Source organism: Aotus nancymaae, unplaced genomic scaffold (genome assembly GCF_030222135.1).
Source record: "Aotus nancymaae isolate 86718 unplaced genomic scaffold, 86718_ANA_hifiasm-v0.15.2.pri h1tg000059l, whole genome shotgun sequence".
NCBI lineage: Eukaryota > Metazoa > Chordata > Mammalia > Primates > Aotidae > Aotus > Aotus nancymaae.
Window position 1 is genome coordinate 76,910,004 of NW_026988473.1, and position 17,512 is coordinate 76,927,515.

Below are 17,512 nucleotides of genomic sequence, written 5' to 3' on the forward strand. Positions count from 1 at the left end.
AGAAAATATTTGCCTATCAGATTACAAAAGATGAGAAAGTATTGACGAAGTTGACAGGTTTTGTCAGGACTTTTTCCTCTTTAGCAATCTGATAGGCAAATATTTTGGGTTGGGCCAATGGTACTCTGTTGATAGGAACATAAATGGTCGAATGTGTCAAATACGTCTTTAATATTCACAGCCTTGGTGTCAGTAATCTCACTCCTAAAAATCTATCCTAAAAACGTAATTACACTAGAAGATGAATATTCATTATTTCATCCAACAGACATTTATTGAGCTCTTACATGTGCAAGGCCTTAGATTAGGAGTTAGGGATATTCTTTACTGGGCCAAGAACAAAATATGCAAACGTCTCTGCCTTCAAGAAGCATTCATTATAGTCAAGGGAGACAAATGACAACAAGTGTGTGTGTGTGGTCGGCGGGTGTGTGTGTGGGTGGGTGGGTAGGTAGTGGTGGTGGTGAGAATGGTCAGGGCGAGAGAAGATGGAATATGCTGCTCCTACATATTAGGGTGGTTAGGAAGGGCCTCTCTGATACGGACACATTTGAGATGAGACTTGAAGGAACCAGGGAAACAAGGTATAGAGATACCCATGAAGAGATGATTCCAAGTGAGGGAAGAGCAGGTGCAGAGGTGAGAGCATGTTGGTGTGTGAAAGGATCAGCAAGGAGCCCGCTGAGGCTGGAGCAGAGTGAGGGAGGGTGGAAACTGAAGCAGGGCGGGTGGGGCTGAGGGACCGTGCGGAGATCGTGCAGGGCATTGTCACCCATAGTAAGACCAGTGAGGGTTTACTTTCAACGAGGCAGGCAGAACCGGAGAGCCTTGAGCAGAGCAGTGAGGGGCTATGACTTGAATTTGTAAAGACTCTCTGGCTTCTTAGTAAGCAGTAAAGCCACTTGGGAAGCCATGATAATCCAGATAAGATACAATGGGGGTGAAGACAGTGATGGTGGCTGAAACTGTTTGAGTTCATTGCCAGGCGTGGTGGCCCACACCTGTAATCCCAGCACTTTGGGAGGCTGAGGCGAGTGGATCACAAGGTCAAGAGATCGAGACCATCCTGGCCAACGTGGTGAAACCGCATCTCTACTAAACATACAAAATTTAGCTGGGTGTGGTGGTGTGCGCCTGTAGTCCTAGCTACTTGGGAGGCTGAGGCAGGAGAACCGCTTGAACCCAGGAGGTGGAGGTTGCAGTGAGCCGAGATTGTGCCACTGCACTCCAGCTTGGTGACAGAGCAAGACTCCATCTCAAAAAAAAAAAATGGTTGAGTCCTAGATACATTTTGAAGATAGGGCCATCAGGATTTGCTCATGATACAGATGTGAGTTGTGAAAGAAAGGAGTCAAGGATGATTCTGAGATTTGCAGCTGGTTAGTATTATGTGTATTGAGATGGGGCCGCCCAAGGAAGAGAATTTAGGTGAGGTAGACTCAGAAAAATGAAAAGCTTTCAACTTGTCAAGTTTGAGAAGTGTCTTAGACGTCTAAGTAGAGATGTTAGGCAAGCAATTGGGTTATGAATCTGGAGTTCAAGGTCTAGGCTGGAGATACATGTGTGGGAGTAGAGGGCTGGGATTTAGTCCTGAGTTCAGAAGAGATCACCTAAGGAACGAATGTAGTTAAGAAAGAAAAGTTGTGAGAATGGAACCCCAGATAGTCCAAGATTTGGAGGTCAGGAAGATGAGAAGAAACAAGCAAAAGGGAGTGAAGAGCAGTAGCCAATAAATTAGGAAAGCCTCCTAGAGAGTGCTGTCCTGGAAGGCAAATGAAGAATTCCAACAAGTAATGATCAACGTGTCAAGTGCTATTCCCAGGTCAAGGAAGATGAAGTTGGAGGACAGACCAAGGGCTTGACAACATGGGGGTCATGGTGACCTTGGCAAGAACTATACATGGAGGAATGTGGACAAAACCTGACGGAGTGGGTTCATGAGAAGCAAGAAAAGATGAGGCACAGGTGGCAAGAATCAACAACTATTTCAGGCGTTCTAGGTGTCTAAGTAAACAAGAAAACAGGCTGGAGTTGGAGGTGGAGTGAATTCAAAAAGATTTTCGTTTTGTTTTGTGGTCTGTGTTTTTTTTTTAGATGTCGTCTGGTTCTCTGGGCCAGGCTGGAGTACAGTGATATGACCTCGGCTCACTGCAACCTCCAACTCCTGGGTTCAAGTGATTCTCCTGCCTCAGCCTCCCGAGTAGCTGGAATTACAGGTACCCACCACCATGCCCGGCTGATTTTTGTGTTTTTTTTAGTAGAGATGGGATTTCACCATGTTGGTCAGGCTGGTCTCAACTCCTGGCCTCAAGTGATCTGCTCACCTCAGCCTTCCAAAGCGCAGGGATTACAGGTGTGAGCCATCGTGCCCGGCCCAAAGAAAAATTTTCTTAAAGAGATGGGAGCTATTATCTCATATTTGTTTGATAAAGAAATAGTATGGCAGAGAGAGGAAAAATGGCAAAGGAAAAACAGGGACAACCGTTTGATTAAGAGACATAGGATGGGACCCAATAAATAGGAGATACCTTGGAAAGAAGCAAACACAAAGAATTTATTATGCAATTGTTTATAGTGGTAAAAAAAACTGAAAATTAATAAAAATTTTATCAGTACATACTGGGTAAGTAATTTAAGGGGTCTAAGTACAATAGAACAAAACACAATCATTAAAATTGTTAGTGAAGATCCTATATTTACGTACATGGTAATACATGCACAATAAAAAGCAAAATGATGCGAAACAAAACAAAAGCCAGCATAGTCAGATCCTGACTTAAAACGATTAAAAGCGCTTTCTCTACATAAGATTTGAAGATAGTTTCTGCTTTCTTCTTTACAATGTTCTGCTTGCTTTCAAGCAATGTATTTAACCTTTAGAAGCCTGATCGTTCACCTGTAAAATAATGATTTGAAAATCTGCCTCAGAAGACTGTTGTGTGGATCAAGGAAGACAATGTAGGTAAAGTGCCTAGCACCGTGTCCGGCACTTAACAGGTACTGAATACCAGGCTGTTGTTACCTGGGTGTGCTACCCTCATGTACTAACACATTTGGAGAAGATGACTGTGGGGGACTCTGCTCTTACCAGTAGCAGTGGTGCTGCCTTTGATTTTTCCTATTTCTGGTGATGCTGGTCTCCTCTTGTCTGATGCAGAGGAATTTGTGAGAATAGGAAAAGAAATTTGTCTTATCGCTCGCCCACAAATATTCCAAAATTTGGCCAATCCGCCCCCTAGTGGCAGACATTAAAATTTCTGCCACTTTTTTTCCAACTGGAGTTGCGAGAGAATGCCCATGAAGGATTCAATCTGAGTCATTTGCTGCATCTCCTACTACTGGTCTTGTCACTACCATGTAAAGGCAGGACAGTGCCTACACTGGCCCATGGCTTGCTTCCTTATGTTAAGGCTTTGAATGTCTAGCTTAAAATGCAAACATGCGCCTAGGAGGAGAAGTCTAACTGAATCCTTTAGCCTGAATTAGCTAGCCTGAGGGATGAGACACAGAATAGATGAGGGTCAGGAGAGGCCAGGAGAGGCTAGCCATAAAGGTGAGTCATCAAGGAGGCCCGTGGCTATCTCAGGGATGAGAAGCAGAAGGCACAGGTGCCAAACATGCTTCCTCTGCTCCCACGAAAAATCATAATTGTGTATCTAGGAGTCATACCTTAGGACAGAGATGGATGTCATAAAACTGGAACATGGCTTTTTTTGAGACAGGGTCTCAAAAAGTTGGAGTGCAGTGGAGTGATCACGGCTCACTGTAGCCTCTACTTCCTGGACTCCAGTGATCCTCCCGTCTCAGCCTCTGGAGTAATTGGGACCACAGGCACATGCCACCACACCTAGTAATATATATATATATTTTTTTAGTAGAGATAAGGTTTCACTATGTTGCCCCGGCTGGTCTCAAACTCCTGAGCTCAAGTGATCTGCCTGCCTTGGCCTCCCAATGTGCTGGGATTACAGGTGAGCCACTGTGCCTGGCCTGGAACATACTGTCCTTAAAGGAAAGGCATGCAAAACTTCCTTGCCCAAAAGGTGACCCTTTTTCACATGTTAGTATGCATTTGTGCTGGCAAAAGTGTCCTAAGATTTTTGAGTCAAAAGACCAGGGATTGAGCGCTCCTCTTGTGGTTGACAAGATGAGTAATAACAAGCAAGCCATTAAGCCTTTCTGAGCGTGAGTCTTTTCATCTGTAGAATGGGCATGATGGTGACAATTCTGCTGTCAGTGAAATGTTTATGGTTTTGTTATTTAGGTCTTCCTGAGAATGGCATGCTGTGATGGGCGTTGAAGGTGAAAGAGGGACATTTACTGAAAAGGTACACTCCTCCTTTGACCTGGGCCTGGTGGCTTGATGACATGAGAGTAGACCGTGAAGTCCTTAGCTCTTTAACAAAGCTGAGGAGAGAATGTGCAGGATGCAGAGATCCCTATCAGGGAGCTTGGGGGAAATCTCAAAAGTGAAATCTCAATAGTGAAGTCTTAGGAGCAAAGATGGGAGGAGAGAGAAAAAGAAAGTCGGGGGAGGAGGCAAGGGCAGAATGGAAGCTTGAAATTCAGTAAGTATTACTGGAGATGAGATTTCAACTCACGGAAGTAGAATAAGGGCTTTATCTAACGGAGAAATGTCAACATGAACCCAAATGTGGAACCCACGGAGATGGTCTGAGAGAGATGGAACATGCTGGAGGGGACTCCGGTAGCTCCAGAAAAGGTGGTTCTGTAATGGGTGGTGCATGACTAAAATGGTGATAAGACCATATGCAACTGATCTGACTTCAAAATTGGGTCATCAGGTGCCATTCAACAGGCAAGTCAAGTAAAAGAGAGTACACCAGGCACACTCTTACAGCCAAAGTTTAATCACAGCAGACAAACTAGCCAACGAATTAAATCCCAGAAGTTTGTTTTGTTTTGTTTTGTTTGTTTGTTTGTTTGCTAGATCATACTGTAATAACCAGAACACGGATCTGAAAAAGTCTATTATTTGTGAGTATATACCTTCTTTCATTTGTTCATTAGATATTTATTGAGGACTACCTATTGTTCTAGCCCCATAGAGATGCGGTTTCCTTCAAGGTAGAAGGTGTGATTAAAGTTTAGCAGAGAGAGTTTAGGATACAGACAGATCACAGCTGGCTAGAAGAGAAACACACATAGCATAGAGCACTGTTCACACGAGAACTCAGCAAATATTTATTGAGTGATGTTGGGGTTGGTTTTCCCCATGCTATGCTCATGATAGTGAGCGAGTTATCACGAGATCTGATGGTTTTATAAGTGTTTGGAAGTTCCTCCTTCGTGCTTCTCTCTCTCTTCTGCTGCCAGGTAAGACTTGCCTGCTTCCCCTTCCACCATAAGTTTCCTGAGGTGTCCCCAACCATGCAGAACTGTGAATCAATTAAACCTCTTTTCTTTATAAATTACCCAGTCTTGGGTATTTCTTTAGAGCAGTGCGAAAAAAGGAATAATACATTGAGTGATTGGGGTGGAGTCAAATACAGTGGGATGAGCAGAAAGGAATGGGAAGAGTATGGACTTTACTGTTAGAAATGTCTGGGTAAAAACCCCAGCTCTGTCCCTTGACCCATGTAATGCCAGGCAACTTATGGGCTCAATAAAATGGTTGACATTAGAATTCATAAGACTACATTAGCCTTGAAAGATGAATAGGTTTTAGATTTGTGGAAATAAAGGGAAGGGCATTTTTATCTCATGACTTATCAGTGCATACCTAGCTTGATGCTCTCAGAAATCATCCTTTTCATCTAGAAGCTCACATTATAAGCCAGCAGCACGGCAGGCATGCTAGGAAGATGCAGGCAATGCTTGGAGTCACACAACAATAATTCCACACTAATAAGAAGCAAAGATTCCCACCTACTTTGCCCATGCAAAATATTATGATTTTATACTGTGAAGTCTTGAGTTGGGAGTTACATGAACGAATGGAGTTGTTTCAAGTACTTCACAATCCTTGCACTAGCTTCAAGAAGAAATGTTGGGAGTTAACTGTGTTCCCCAGGAAACTGTATGTTGAAATCTCAGGCCCCAACACCTCTGCACGTAACTTTGTATGAAAATAGGATCGTTGCAGATGTAATTAGTTGATGAGACTATACTAGAGTAGAGTGGGCCCCTAACCCAATATGACTGGTGTCCTTAGAAAAAGGGGAAATTTGGACACACACACACACACACACACACAGGGAGAACGCCATCTGAAGCTGAAGGCAGAGATTGGGATGATGCATCTACAAGTCAAGGAACTACCAGAAGCTAAGAGGCTTAGAACAGACCCTTCCCTAACATCTTCAGAGGGAATATGGCCCTGCCATGAGACACTTTAATCTCATACTTCTAGCCTCCAGAATTGTAAGATAATAAATATCTGTTGCTTAAGTCACTCATTTTGCGGGACTTTGTTATGGCAGCCATAGCAAACTATTAAAGGAAGTCTTTACGGTTTTTAAGAAAGGAGAGAGAGAATATTTGGGGTAAAAATAAGATACCCTGCCCGAGGAGGGAAAAGCAGAAACACAAGGAGCCAGCTGAAGATAACTATTCCCAGAGATGAGTGTCTGATACCGGGGCAGATGTGTAGGTAGCACTGAGTGGAAGGAAGTTGAACAGGGAAAATTTCCTTTGAACAATACATCGTGGTGACTCTAAGAGATAAGATCTGTGCATAGGAGACTGATATTGAGGGGTCCCCTATAACATAATCAGAAAACTAAGCTTGTGGTTAGGAAATATCACCAATTCACCTGTTGATTCCAAAATGTCTGGTATAGCATAGAGCTTATTTACCTCATATAGGGCTTTGCGTAGAACAGTGTTTCTCAAACTTTGATGTGTGTACAAACTGCCAGCGGAGTCTACGTTCCTAACAAGCTCCCAGGTGATGCCAGTGCTGCTGGTCCTTGGGCCACCCTTCGGGTAGCAACAGTGTAGATTAAAGTTATGTTCACAGGCAAAGGAAAATAATTTTGGACAAAGAGAATGCTAAGTAAACAGAACTGATTGATGCTCTTGTTCTCTATAAGCTGGATCAGTTCAAGTGAGTCAAATGGCAGTAATAAAGAAATAGTGGTGTGGCAGTGACCCACCCTGAGTCTGGACTGGAGGCCAAATCATAGGAGAATCTTTTATAGCTGTTTATATGTTTCTATGTAGGATATTCACAAATTTTCTATTTGATCTTTACAACGCAAAATTTTAAAATGTAATCTTTACAACTTCTCTATGAGATAGGATAGATATTAATATTTCTGGTACACAGTCTAATAAATGTTTGGTATTTTTAACTCTATTTTATACCTAGAGATTGAGCTTCAGAGGTTAACTGTTGGTCAAAGAGATGTTCAAACACACATCTTCAAAACTCTTACCACCCTACCCAAGCCCCCCAATGGCTATGTACCTTTTTGTGTTCGATATGGTTTCCTTTTTATCTAGACTTCTCTGCCTCTGTAAGCATGAAACCCTAACCCTACACACTTAACAGGTATTAGTAGTTTTGTACACACCCTATTAGCAATATGCCGAGAAAGATTTTAATTTCCCTATTCTCTCTTCTTATTTCTTACTGTCTTCAAGCAAGTGGCTCAATTCCTTGGCTTAACCCCTACCCCATACCTTTAAAAAATATTTATAGCTTTTAAAAGTTTTTCTCAGCCCATCTTCCCTCCCCTGCCTGGCACTCTTAATCTCACTCCTGGTAGCAGCTCTAACTTATTCTATAGAGACACTGCCACTTGTTAAGCTCCTGTGATGTGTATGTTAGGGAGAAAGAGGGCATTTAGCAGATGGTCAGATGGAAGTTCTTTGATTACTTTTGTTCTTGCATAGATCTTCCTTTTTTCTGGTTTTTATACATAAGAATTATTGGCCGGGCGCAGTGGCTCACGCCTGTAATCCCAGAACTTTGGGAGGCCGAGGAGGGTGGATCACGAGGTCAAGAGATCGAGACCATCCTGGTCAACATGGTGAAACCCCGTCTCTACTAAAAATACAAAAAATTAGCTGGGCACGGTGCTGTGTGCCTGTAATCCCAGCTACTCGGGAGGCTGAGGCAGGAGAATTGCCTGAACCCAGGAGGCGGAGGTTGCGGTGAGCCGAGATCGCGCCATTGCACTCCAGCCTGTGTAACAAGAGCGAAACTCCTTCTCAAAAAAAAAAAAAAAAAAAAAGAATTATTGAGGGTTCCTCCCCACTTCAATGTCATTTTCTTATACTGGATGTAGATAAAGATGAAACAGTGAAGTCTTTGCCATCAGAGAAACATCTTCTTAAACTGTTCCAATCCTAAATGGCTTCAGTTGCTTTTTGAAGAGTGGCAGCATTACACAGAAACCAGTGACACTAATGTCATTACTGCTGAGGACAGTTCTTCCTCTTCATCAATAGTTATTGATGTTCGTTCCCAATGGGTTAACAATACTAGAAACTAAATATACATACCTCTTTTTACGCCTAAACTCTACGAAGAGACCGAATTAAATATCAGACCAGGCTGGTCGTAGTGGCTCATGCCTGCAATCACAGCACTTTGGGAGGCCAAGGTGGGAGGATCACTTGAGTCCACAAGTTTAAAACCAACGTGGGTAACAAAGCAACAGCCCATCTCTACAAAAAAAAATCAAACCCAAAACATCAATAAACACATTTAAAAGAGCTTGGGGATTTTTTTTCCCCTCTGGTAGTCTAAAATGAATGTATTAAAATAAAAGCCAAAAAAGATAACATTTATTGTGCATGTTGTGCCAGGAGTTGCTTTAAGAGCTTTAAACCTCACAAGAACCTTTTGAGCACTTTTACTACATGTCTTTAAGAGATGAGAAAACTGACTTTTACAGAAGTCCAGTAACTAGCTCAAAGTCACAGAGTTAGCCAGAAATTTAAATCCAAGTAGAAGAACTCTATGTAAGATTTTTATTTTTCAGACAGAGCCCCACTCTGTTGCCCAAACTGTACTGCAGTGGCACAGTCACAGCTCACTGCAGCCTTGACCTCCTGCGCTCAAACTATCCTCCCTCCTTAGTCTCCCGAGTAGCTGGGACTACAGGTGCACATCACCACACCTGGCTAATTTTTAAATATTTTTGTAGAGATTGAGTCTCCCTATGTTGCCCAGGTTGGTCTCAAACTCCTGGGCTCAAGGAATCCTCCTGCCTCAGCCTTACAAAGTGCTGGTATTATAGGTGTGAGCCACTGCGCTCAGTCAAGATCTTAAACGTTATTCTATACTATCTCCCAAGACATGAGATTTGTTTGTCGATGAGAATCTAAATAAAAAATCTGCAGCCCTTTTTGATTTACAAAAAATAGAAATTCCCATTCAAAACTGCTTCAGTAAAAGATTGAGTGGCTCCTACGAGTTTGCTGCAGAATGGGCAGGCATATTAACCTCAGGGCTGGTTAGATCTAGGGACTTGACCACTGTCTGAATTCTCTCTTTGTGCTCCTTGCTGTCACAGTCATTCTTTCAGACCAGCTTGTGGGGGACTACCTGGGAAAGTTCCAGGTTTACATGCTAACATAAGCCTAGAGAGGAAAATATTTGTCTCTGCTGTCTTTAGTACAAATTCCTGTGAAAGACTCCGATTGCCCCAATTAGGTCATGTACCCCTACCTCGGTCGGTCACAATGGCAATGGAGATAAGAACTGCGATTTGTCCAGTCTGGGTCACATGCCAACCCCTGTGGCTTAGAGGTCTGGGTCTGTACCAGAGGAGAGAAAGGTGCTGGACAGAAAAAATAAAATAACTGCTAAACTACCTAGTATGTGTATACCCCTCTAGAGTTTACACAGTGCTCTCATGAGTCATGCTTTTGAGTCTCACAACCACCCTGTAGGGAAGGCAGATGAAGTATTACTATGAAATAGTGATGGGTTAAGATGGCTGCTAATTCTGTCACTGCCTCCATTGATAGACGGAGTTCATTTCCCTTTCACTTGAATCTAGGCTGGCTCCATGTTACTCAACCAATAAAATGTGGTAAAACCTAACACAACTCGTTCTTTGCCTCGCCGTTAAGAGGATTTGCAGCTTCTACCTTCTTTCTCTGAGAATGCTCACTCTTAAGATGCTTCCTCTCCAAACCAGCCACCACGGAGTGAGATACCTAATCCACACGGACTGCTCATAGTGGACACTCGAGTCAACAGTTCCAGCTGAGCTCTCAGCTGCCAGCCATAATAACTCACCCATGTTGGACATTCCAGGGCGGTTTGGTTGGCAGCAATTGAGAGCCAAAACAGAAATGAAGACTCATTGGTTTAAGGTCCCACGGCTAGAAAGTATCCATGGGAATGCTAAGCCAGATGCTCTGACTCTAAGCCCACTGGGCTTTGATTTCTCATTGCCATCTATTAAAAACAGAACAAGTCTCAATTCAAAATCTCCAGACGTAGAATTTCTGCCCAGGATGAAGGTTCAGGAAGTGGAGCATATAATTTGTTCATTTATTCAGCTTTGTTCATTTATGCTGGGCAACTGAACAAAGTAAACTCCTGATTCTCAAGGAACTTAGAGTTTAATCAACAGAGAGCCCCATAAACAGCTCATCTCAATAAGAACTCGTAAGTGCCATGGGGCAGCATGTCCAGGGGGATTTTGAAACCCATGTCCGGGCACTAAACCTAGCCCAAGGCATGAAATAATAGGCACATATTTTATTGGGTGTGGAAGACTATCTCTGCATCTGTATGGCGGACGCTGAAAAATGTCTAAAATGAATAAAATCATTCTTAAAGAACCCTAATATTTGAGGGGGAAACATGAATTCTAGTTCTGGTTCAGCCTTGACTTAAATGTGCCCTTGGCCAAGTTGCAGAGCCTCTCGGGTAACTCAGTTTCCTGATCTGTCAGTCTGAGGTGGAATTACACTACACTGTTTCTTCACGTACTTGACAGTTCCTTTCTCCAACTCCACCTCTTTAAGTTCTGGTGTTCCTTGGAGGGTGGTTCTTTGCTTGTTGCTCTTCTCACTCTGCAAAGTCTCCCTAAGTGATCTCATTCATTCCTCTGGCTTTTGTTATTACTCATGTTACAGGGAAATCCCTTTATACTTAGGCTATTGCTTTCTGTGGGCCATCTACCGACGTATTCATCTGCTTAGAGTACATCACTGAATGTTTTACAGGCACATGAAGTTCAATATACACAGTGCTTGGCTCATCTCCTTGCCCACTTAACTCCCATTTTTGATTTCTTCTTTTACAATCAAGAATCAACACTGGACGGGGTGGGCGTGCAGCCAAGCGGAGGCAGAGTCGGCGCCGAGACCATGTTTCCTGTGGGCCGCATCCACAGACACTTGAAGACTCGCACCACAAGCCACGGACGGGTGGGTGCCACTGCTGCCGTGTGCAGTGCTGCGATTCTGGAGTACCTCACTGCTGAGGTACTGGAGCTGGCAGGTAATGCTTCTAAGGATCTCAAAGTAAAGCGCATCCCTCCGCGTCACTTGCAGCTTGCGATCCGTGGTGAGGAAGAGTTGGATGTTCTTACCAAGGCTACCATAGCTGGGGATGGTGTGATCCCTCACATCCACAAATCTCTGATTGGAAAGAAGGGACAGCAGAAAACTGCATAGAGGGTTGCTTTAACCAACCCTCTTCCTCCCCGTCACTGTACTGTAACTGGGACAGAAGAAATAATATGTGGAATTTTTAACAACAGTTAAATGGAAAAGCATAGACAATTACTGTAGACATGATAAAAGAAACATTTGTATGTTCTTAGACTCGAAGTTTGATAAAAGTACCTTTTCATGTGGGAAAAAAAAAAGAATCAACACCGCTACCTAAGCTAGTGGCCTGTGAAATTAACTTCATTTCCTCTTTTCTCTCAATCTCACATGCAATTGTTTGTTAAGGACTGATAATTTTGTGTCCTAAGTTTCTGAAATTCATCCTTTTGTCTGGGTATATCATAAACAGCTCAAATTCGAAATATTCAAAGCTTACGTCATTACTTCCCCCTCCTGGTTCTCTTCCTGTGTGTTCCAGGAGGATGCTATCACTGTCTACCCACTTGCTACATCTGGAACTTGGGCATCACCCTTGTTTTCTCCTCTTTTGCCTCCCATCACCAGGTAACCACCAATTCCTGATGTTTGGCTTCCTAGTCAATCTACCCACTTCTCTCCATTCTCATTGCTATTATCTTTCACTTCCTGCAGTAGTAGCTGGCCTTCTGTCTTCACTCTCTGTGACCTTTCTCCACAGTGCAGCCAAATTTGATCCTGTCAATCCTTTGATTCCTGATATGTTTAAGCCTCACGCTCCCAGACTGCAAAATCTAATACAGGCATCATAATCCATTCACCCTTGTCTCCCCTGCACCTAATATAATGTACTTGGCATATAACAGATACTCAATAAATATTAACCTGTGCTCACCACCTGATTATTGGTTATTTACAGTAGATAAATCCGTGAGGTGCTCTCCATGCGTTGGACCTCTGGAGGCACAAGGTAACATACGGCTCACTGTTGTTATCAGCTAGAGGCCTTAAATGAAAGCTATATACATTAACTGCACCTAATAGTACCAATGAATTCCATAGTCAGTACAGAAAGGATGCATATCCCAAGATATATATCTCCATGATGGGGCCTTAAAAGAAAAGTCACCCTCGTGGCTCTGAGCAATTTTTTTTTTTTTTCTTTTTTCTTTTTTTTTTTGAGACAGGTTCTGGCTCTGTCACCCAGGCTGGAGTGCAGTGGCACGATCTCGGGCTCACCGCAACCTCTGCCTCCCGGGTTCAAGCGATCCCCCTGCCCCAGTCTCCCGAGTAGCTGGGATTATAGGCGCCCACCACCACGCCCGGCTTATTTTTGTTGTTGTTGTATTTTTTGTAACTATGAGGTTTCACCATGTTGTCCAGGCTGGTCTCGAACTCTTGGGCTCCACTGATCCGCCCGCCTCGGCCTCCCAAAGTGCTGGGATTAAAGGCACGAGCCACAGAGCGCGACCCAGAGCCGAAAGCGTCTAAGCACAACAGGTGTGACAAACGATGGGCCCCTATGCAGGTTGGCGCTTGCCTGTGCGCGTGCGCGGGGCGCGGGGCTTTAACGCGGCGCGGCCTTCCCGGCGGCCCCCGGGGGAGGCGGGATCGGGTCTATTCCCGCGGTTTCGTCCCGCCATTGGCAGGCAGTTTGAATGACGGAAGTGACGGCGGCTCAGCGATGGCTCTCCCGCAGGCGCAGAAACGGCTGCTGGGCGGGAGCTTCCCGGGCCGCTTGCTCTGCGTTACGGCTGCCGCGTCCGGGCTCCGGGTTCTCAGGTGAGTGAGGGACGCACCGGCTTCCTAGTCGCCCTGCGGGAGCACGACTCCCTGAGGCCTGGGAGCTGGGGTTGTGCTCCCGCGGAAGGGGGTCCCGGGAAGGCGCCGTCTCGCGAACGCCGCACGGCCCGTGTTTCTCAGGCTCCGCAGTCCGTAGACCCTGCCCGCGGTCGGGCTGGCGGCTGGAAGGCGCGTTCGACGCAGACCCGGCCGCTCCGTACGAGAGGCGTTCTTTGCGCACTGTCCTGGGGTAGGTTCGCGCGAGCCTCGCCCGCAGCCTCCCAGGCCCGGAGCTTCCGTGCCGGGGAAGGGGCGCTTCCCCCAAGTCACTCGTGCGGACGTGGCCTGCACCTGGTAGCTGTTAAAACAGCATTGCCTGGAATCGTTTCATGCAAAGAGCGGGCTCTCTTTTGGTGTCTGCCACCTTAATCCCACGGTTCAATCCTGTCACAAACTCGGCTTTTAAAACAGTGGTGAACTTTCGAGGCTTTAATACGTAGAGTGTATTTGGCGACTTCACGCTGAGTCACGCAGCCGTCAGAGCAAACTTCTCCGACCTCCTAATTCGCCCGCCTCGGCCTCCCGAAGTGCGGGAATGACAGGCGTGAGCCACCGCGCCCGGCCGCTTGTAACCTGTATCAGCTCCTTCCCCATTTTCCCTCACACACGCATTTCTCCTAATAAAATATTTGCAGGTTTAATCCCATCGTAGCATCTGCTTTTTAGATGACCCACAGTTGCGCAACAACAAATGTAATGTGTTATCCTTGGATTGGATCCTGGTCTAGAAAATATACATTAGTGTGATAATTGACAGAAATTGAATACAGTCTGTAGATTAGTAGAAAATACTGTACCGGTGTTAATAGTCACGTTTTGATCATTGTACCGTGGTTACGTACAAGACGTTAACATTTGGAGAAGCTGGGGAAGGGGCAAATGGGAATTGTAAGCCTGAAATGTCCAAATAAGTTTAAAAAATTTAAAAATTATACACAAGAGGAAACAGTTATTTTATCACATTTTAGGAGCTTCAAAATAATAATATGTGTATATGTTTTTCTGTAATCCTCTGAGATGAAGTGATGGATACTTAAATCTGAAATATTAGGGTTTTTTTCCTCTTATATTGAAATAAAAGTTAGAATAAAACACAAATATAGGTGTACCATTTGAGGAATTTTTACATATGTGTACACCTGTTAAACCATCATACAGGTCAAAATATAGACTATTTTCAGTATCCCAGTAAGCTGCTTTGTGCCATCTCCATGTCAGTAACCTTCAGTAAGGTAACTTTATTTTTACCTCTCATAGATTAGTTCTGCTTGTTTTTGAACTTTATATAAATGAATTTTATTGTACTCTTTTGTGTCTGGCTTTTTTAAAATTCAGTGATATTATGTCTATGAGATTTATCAGGAATTAGTCTTAATTATTTAAATGTGAGTGAATTCTTAGACCTTCAGACAAAATAATAAAGATACGTTGTGAAGACTAATCTTGTTCTTTTTTCTTTACTAAATTCTTCCCTGTTTTTTTTTAAATTCTCACTCCCAAAAAACAACAGCTTAAATAAAATTTTCACCACTCCACGTCTTTGTGTGTTGGAAAGTTAGTAGCCGTTTGGAATAAGGAAACCAGATCCCTTGGCTCCTCCACTAGATGTTATCACTCAGGGAAAGTCCTTTAATCCAAGAGGCCTTGTTTCTTCATGTGTAACATGAAAAACATAATCAGTACTTTAGTTTCCATTACCAGAACCTTGTGAGTATCAGATGAGTAGGATGCATTAAAATATTTTTTAATGTAAGCAGTTACTCCTTTTTGTCATTAGAGTCTTACTGAAGATAGTAGTGATGATTGTATATATCTCTGTAGCACTTTACATGAATTAACTCATTGAATCATTCGTCCAGTCACCACACTTACTGAAGTAGCTACTTATGGGCGAGATGCTGCTTTTAGGCTATGGACATAAAATGGTGAATAAGTCCATTCCGCCCTATGAGCTTACATTCTGATGGAGAAGTCAGTGGAAAGGTATTAATTAGTCCCTGTTGGGTAACCCCACGGTCTCCTAGCCCCTATTCTGTTTACACCTAATTGAAAACATTGTCAATCCATAGTATGTGAAATATTACCTGGTAGTTATTTATTAAATTTAATTGAATATTAAATTTTAATTTAAAAACCCATAGCCACTGTCCTTCAATTGTTAGTAATCTAACTAGAAAGAGCAAACTGTGGTTGATGAAAAACTACGGGAGGTAATACCAAGACAACATAAAATTAGTCCCTATCTAAATGTATTGGTAATAATGCATTAGAGGTGGACAAGTCAGGAGTGGGAGAGGAAGTAGAACAGGAATTATCAAGAGGACAGCTTCTTAAAGGAAGGAGAGCTTAAGCTAGCTTCAAAAAGATGTAGATACTCAGCAACTGAGAATGCCTGCCTGGTCATTGTGAGAGAGACCTGAGAAATGTTGACTTGTCTCAGTTCAAATGGTTGCATACTGATATTAAGTGTCCAGTTTTTTGGAAATGACCGTAATAGGAACCAGTTAATATCAGAATTACCTGAGGAGCGTATTCAAATTATAGAACTATAGATTCTTATGTTTATTCCATTTCTCTCCACCTCGTTCCCCCAAATAGCAGCATGTTATAATCTAGGGAGTAGAGAGAGAACACCAAGTATGAACAGTAGCAATAGAAGAATAGGTCGGGGCTGTGCACGGTGGCTGACGCCTGAAATCCCAGCGCTTTGGAAGGCCGAGGCAGGAGAATCACTTGAACACAGGAGACGGAGGTTGTGGTAAGCCGAGATCGTGCCATTGCACTCCAGCCTGGGTGACAGAGCAAGACTCCATCTCAAAAAAGAAAAAAGAAAAAAAAAAAAAGAAAAAAGAATAGATCTGGAAACCTAAACACTTGACACAGCTGAACAGAATTATTCTAAAGCGATTTTTAATGATCATTCATATAAAAAATATCACTTATAATTACTGAAAAACTGTTTACTGTAGAGTATAGAACATGGGATTGATGTGATTTCATGGGGTAACATTGACACTTGGTGATCAAGTTATATAGAGTAGACTGGGAGTTGAATCTAGGAACGAAGAGCCTTTGAAATTACAGCAACCTTGCTGGTTATGAACAAGTTATTAAAGTTCTAGAGTGTCAAATTGTAGCTGTGAAAAGATTTATTTCGTGCTAACATCTTTTTAGGTCTTTGTGCTTTTTTACATTTAAGCTCAGTAAACTCTGGAAATGCTAACCAGGAATAAGTCAGGTCCAGATACTCGAGGTAGACAATCTGCTACAGATGAGAGAAAACTTTTCTGAATAATTCTGATTCAGTCTTCACTTCTCCATTCCCACCCTTCTGAGTATCACCGATCTAAATGTGATTTTGTAATTGTTATTTGTCAGTAAGTTGGACTTCGTTTACTCATTTTCCTTGCATGTATTTAGCCTTCTAAATATCAAAAGTATTAAGACGAATTTTAAAAATTATTCTAGCCAGGCATGGTGGCTCATGCCTATGTTCCCAGCACTTTGGAAAGTCAAAGCAGGTGGATCACTTGAGGCCAGGAGTTCGAGACCAGTCTGGCCAACATGGTGAAACCTCGTCTTTACTAAAAATACAAAAATTAGCCGGGCATGGTGGCTTATACTTGTAATCCCAGCTACTCTGGAGGCTGAGGCTTGAGAATTGCTTGAACGTGGGAGGCGGAGGTTGCAGTGAGCCGAGATCATGCCAGTGTACTCCAACCTGGGTGACAGAGGGAGACTCTGCCTCAAAAAAAAAAAATTCTAATCTTTGCTGCCCTATTTTAATGTTACATTATTTTTATAGACATTTTCCTTTTTTTTTAAATTCAGAACTGTCATACATAAAGTACACAGAAATGAAAAGAAAAGTAGTGAATGCTCGGAAGCTGAGATTGAGTCCGAATGAGGAAGCCTTCATTTTGAAAGAAGATTATGAAAGAAGACGAAAACTAAGATTGCTACAGGTATGACTTATTTGGAATAAGGTTTTAAATAACTTTGTTCCTCAAAGTACTTGTATTTTACATTAGAACGTTCTAAATGTTGTATTTTAAAACCTTTTGTGGGTATACAAAAACCCTGGTTCTTCAGTATTAACTAGTTTTGGAACATTTGAAAAATAGGCTGAGATGGTAAGTAGGTTGGA

At 43.0% G+C, this 17,512-nt stretch overlaps 2 protein-coding genes across 2 annotated transcripts in view; both read left to right on the top strand.

The window, feature by feature from the left end:
- The first annotated feature begins 11,301 nt into the window (after nucleotides 1–11,301).
- On the top strand, nucleotides 11,302–11,795 carry LOC105711897 (histone H2A.V-like). Its single transcript, XM_021665649.2, has one exon. The coding sequence runs from the start codon at nucleotides 11,302–11,304 to the stop codon at nucleotides 11,608–11,610; it is 309 nt and encodes a 102-aa protein (XP_021521324.2). The 3' UTR covers nucleotides 11,611–11,795.
- A 1,429-nt stretch (nucleotides 11,796–13,224) lies between these two features.
- The window catches only part of CEP295 (centrosomal protein 295), a 58,714-nt gene continuing 54,426 nt past the window's right edge, over nucleotides 13,225–17,512 (top strand). Inside the window, exons 1-2 of the mRNA XM_064365407.1 lie at nucleotides 13,225–13,305; nucleotides 17,197–17,330. Of these exons, the coding sequence (XP_064221477.1) occupies nucleotides 17,223–17,330 (108 nt within the window). The 5' untranslated portion in view covers nucleotides 13,225–13,305; nucleotides 17,197–17,222. The remainder of the gene's footprint in view (nucleotides 13,306–17,196; nucleotides 17,331–17,512) is intronic.

What these genes read in the sequence shown, in the direction of transcription:
- LOC105711897 (XM_021665649.2), top strand. Translation starts at nt 11,302, where the DNA reads ATGTTTCCTGTGGGCCGCATCCACAGACACTTGAAGACTCGCACCACA.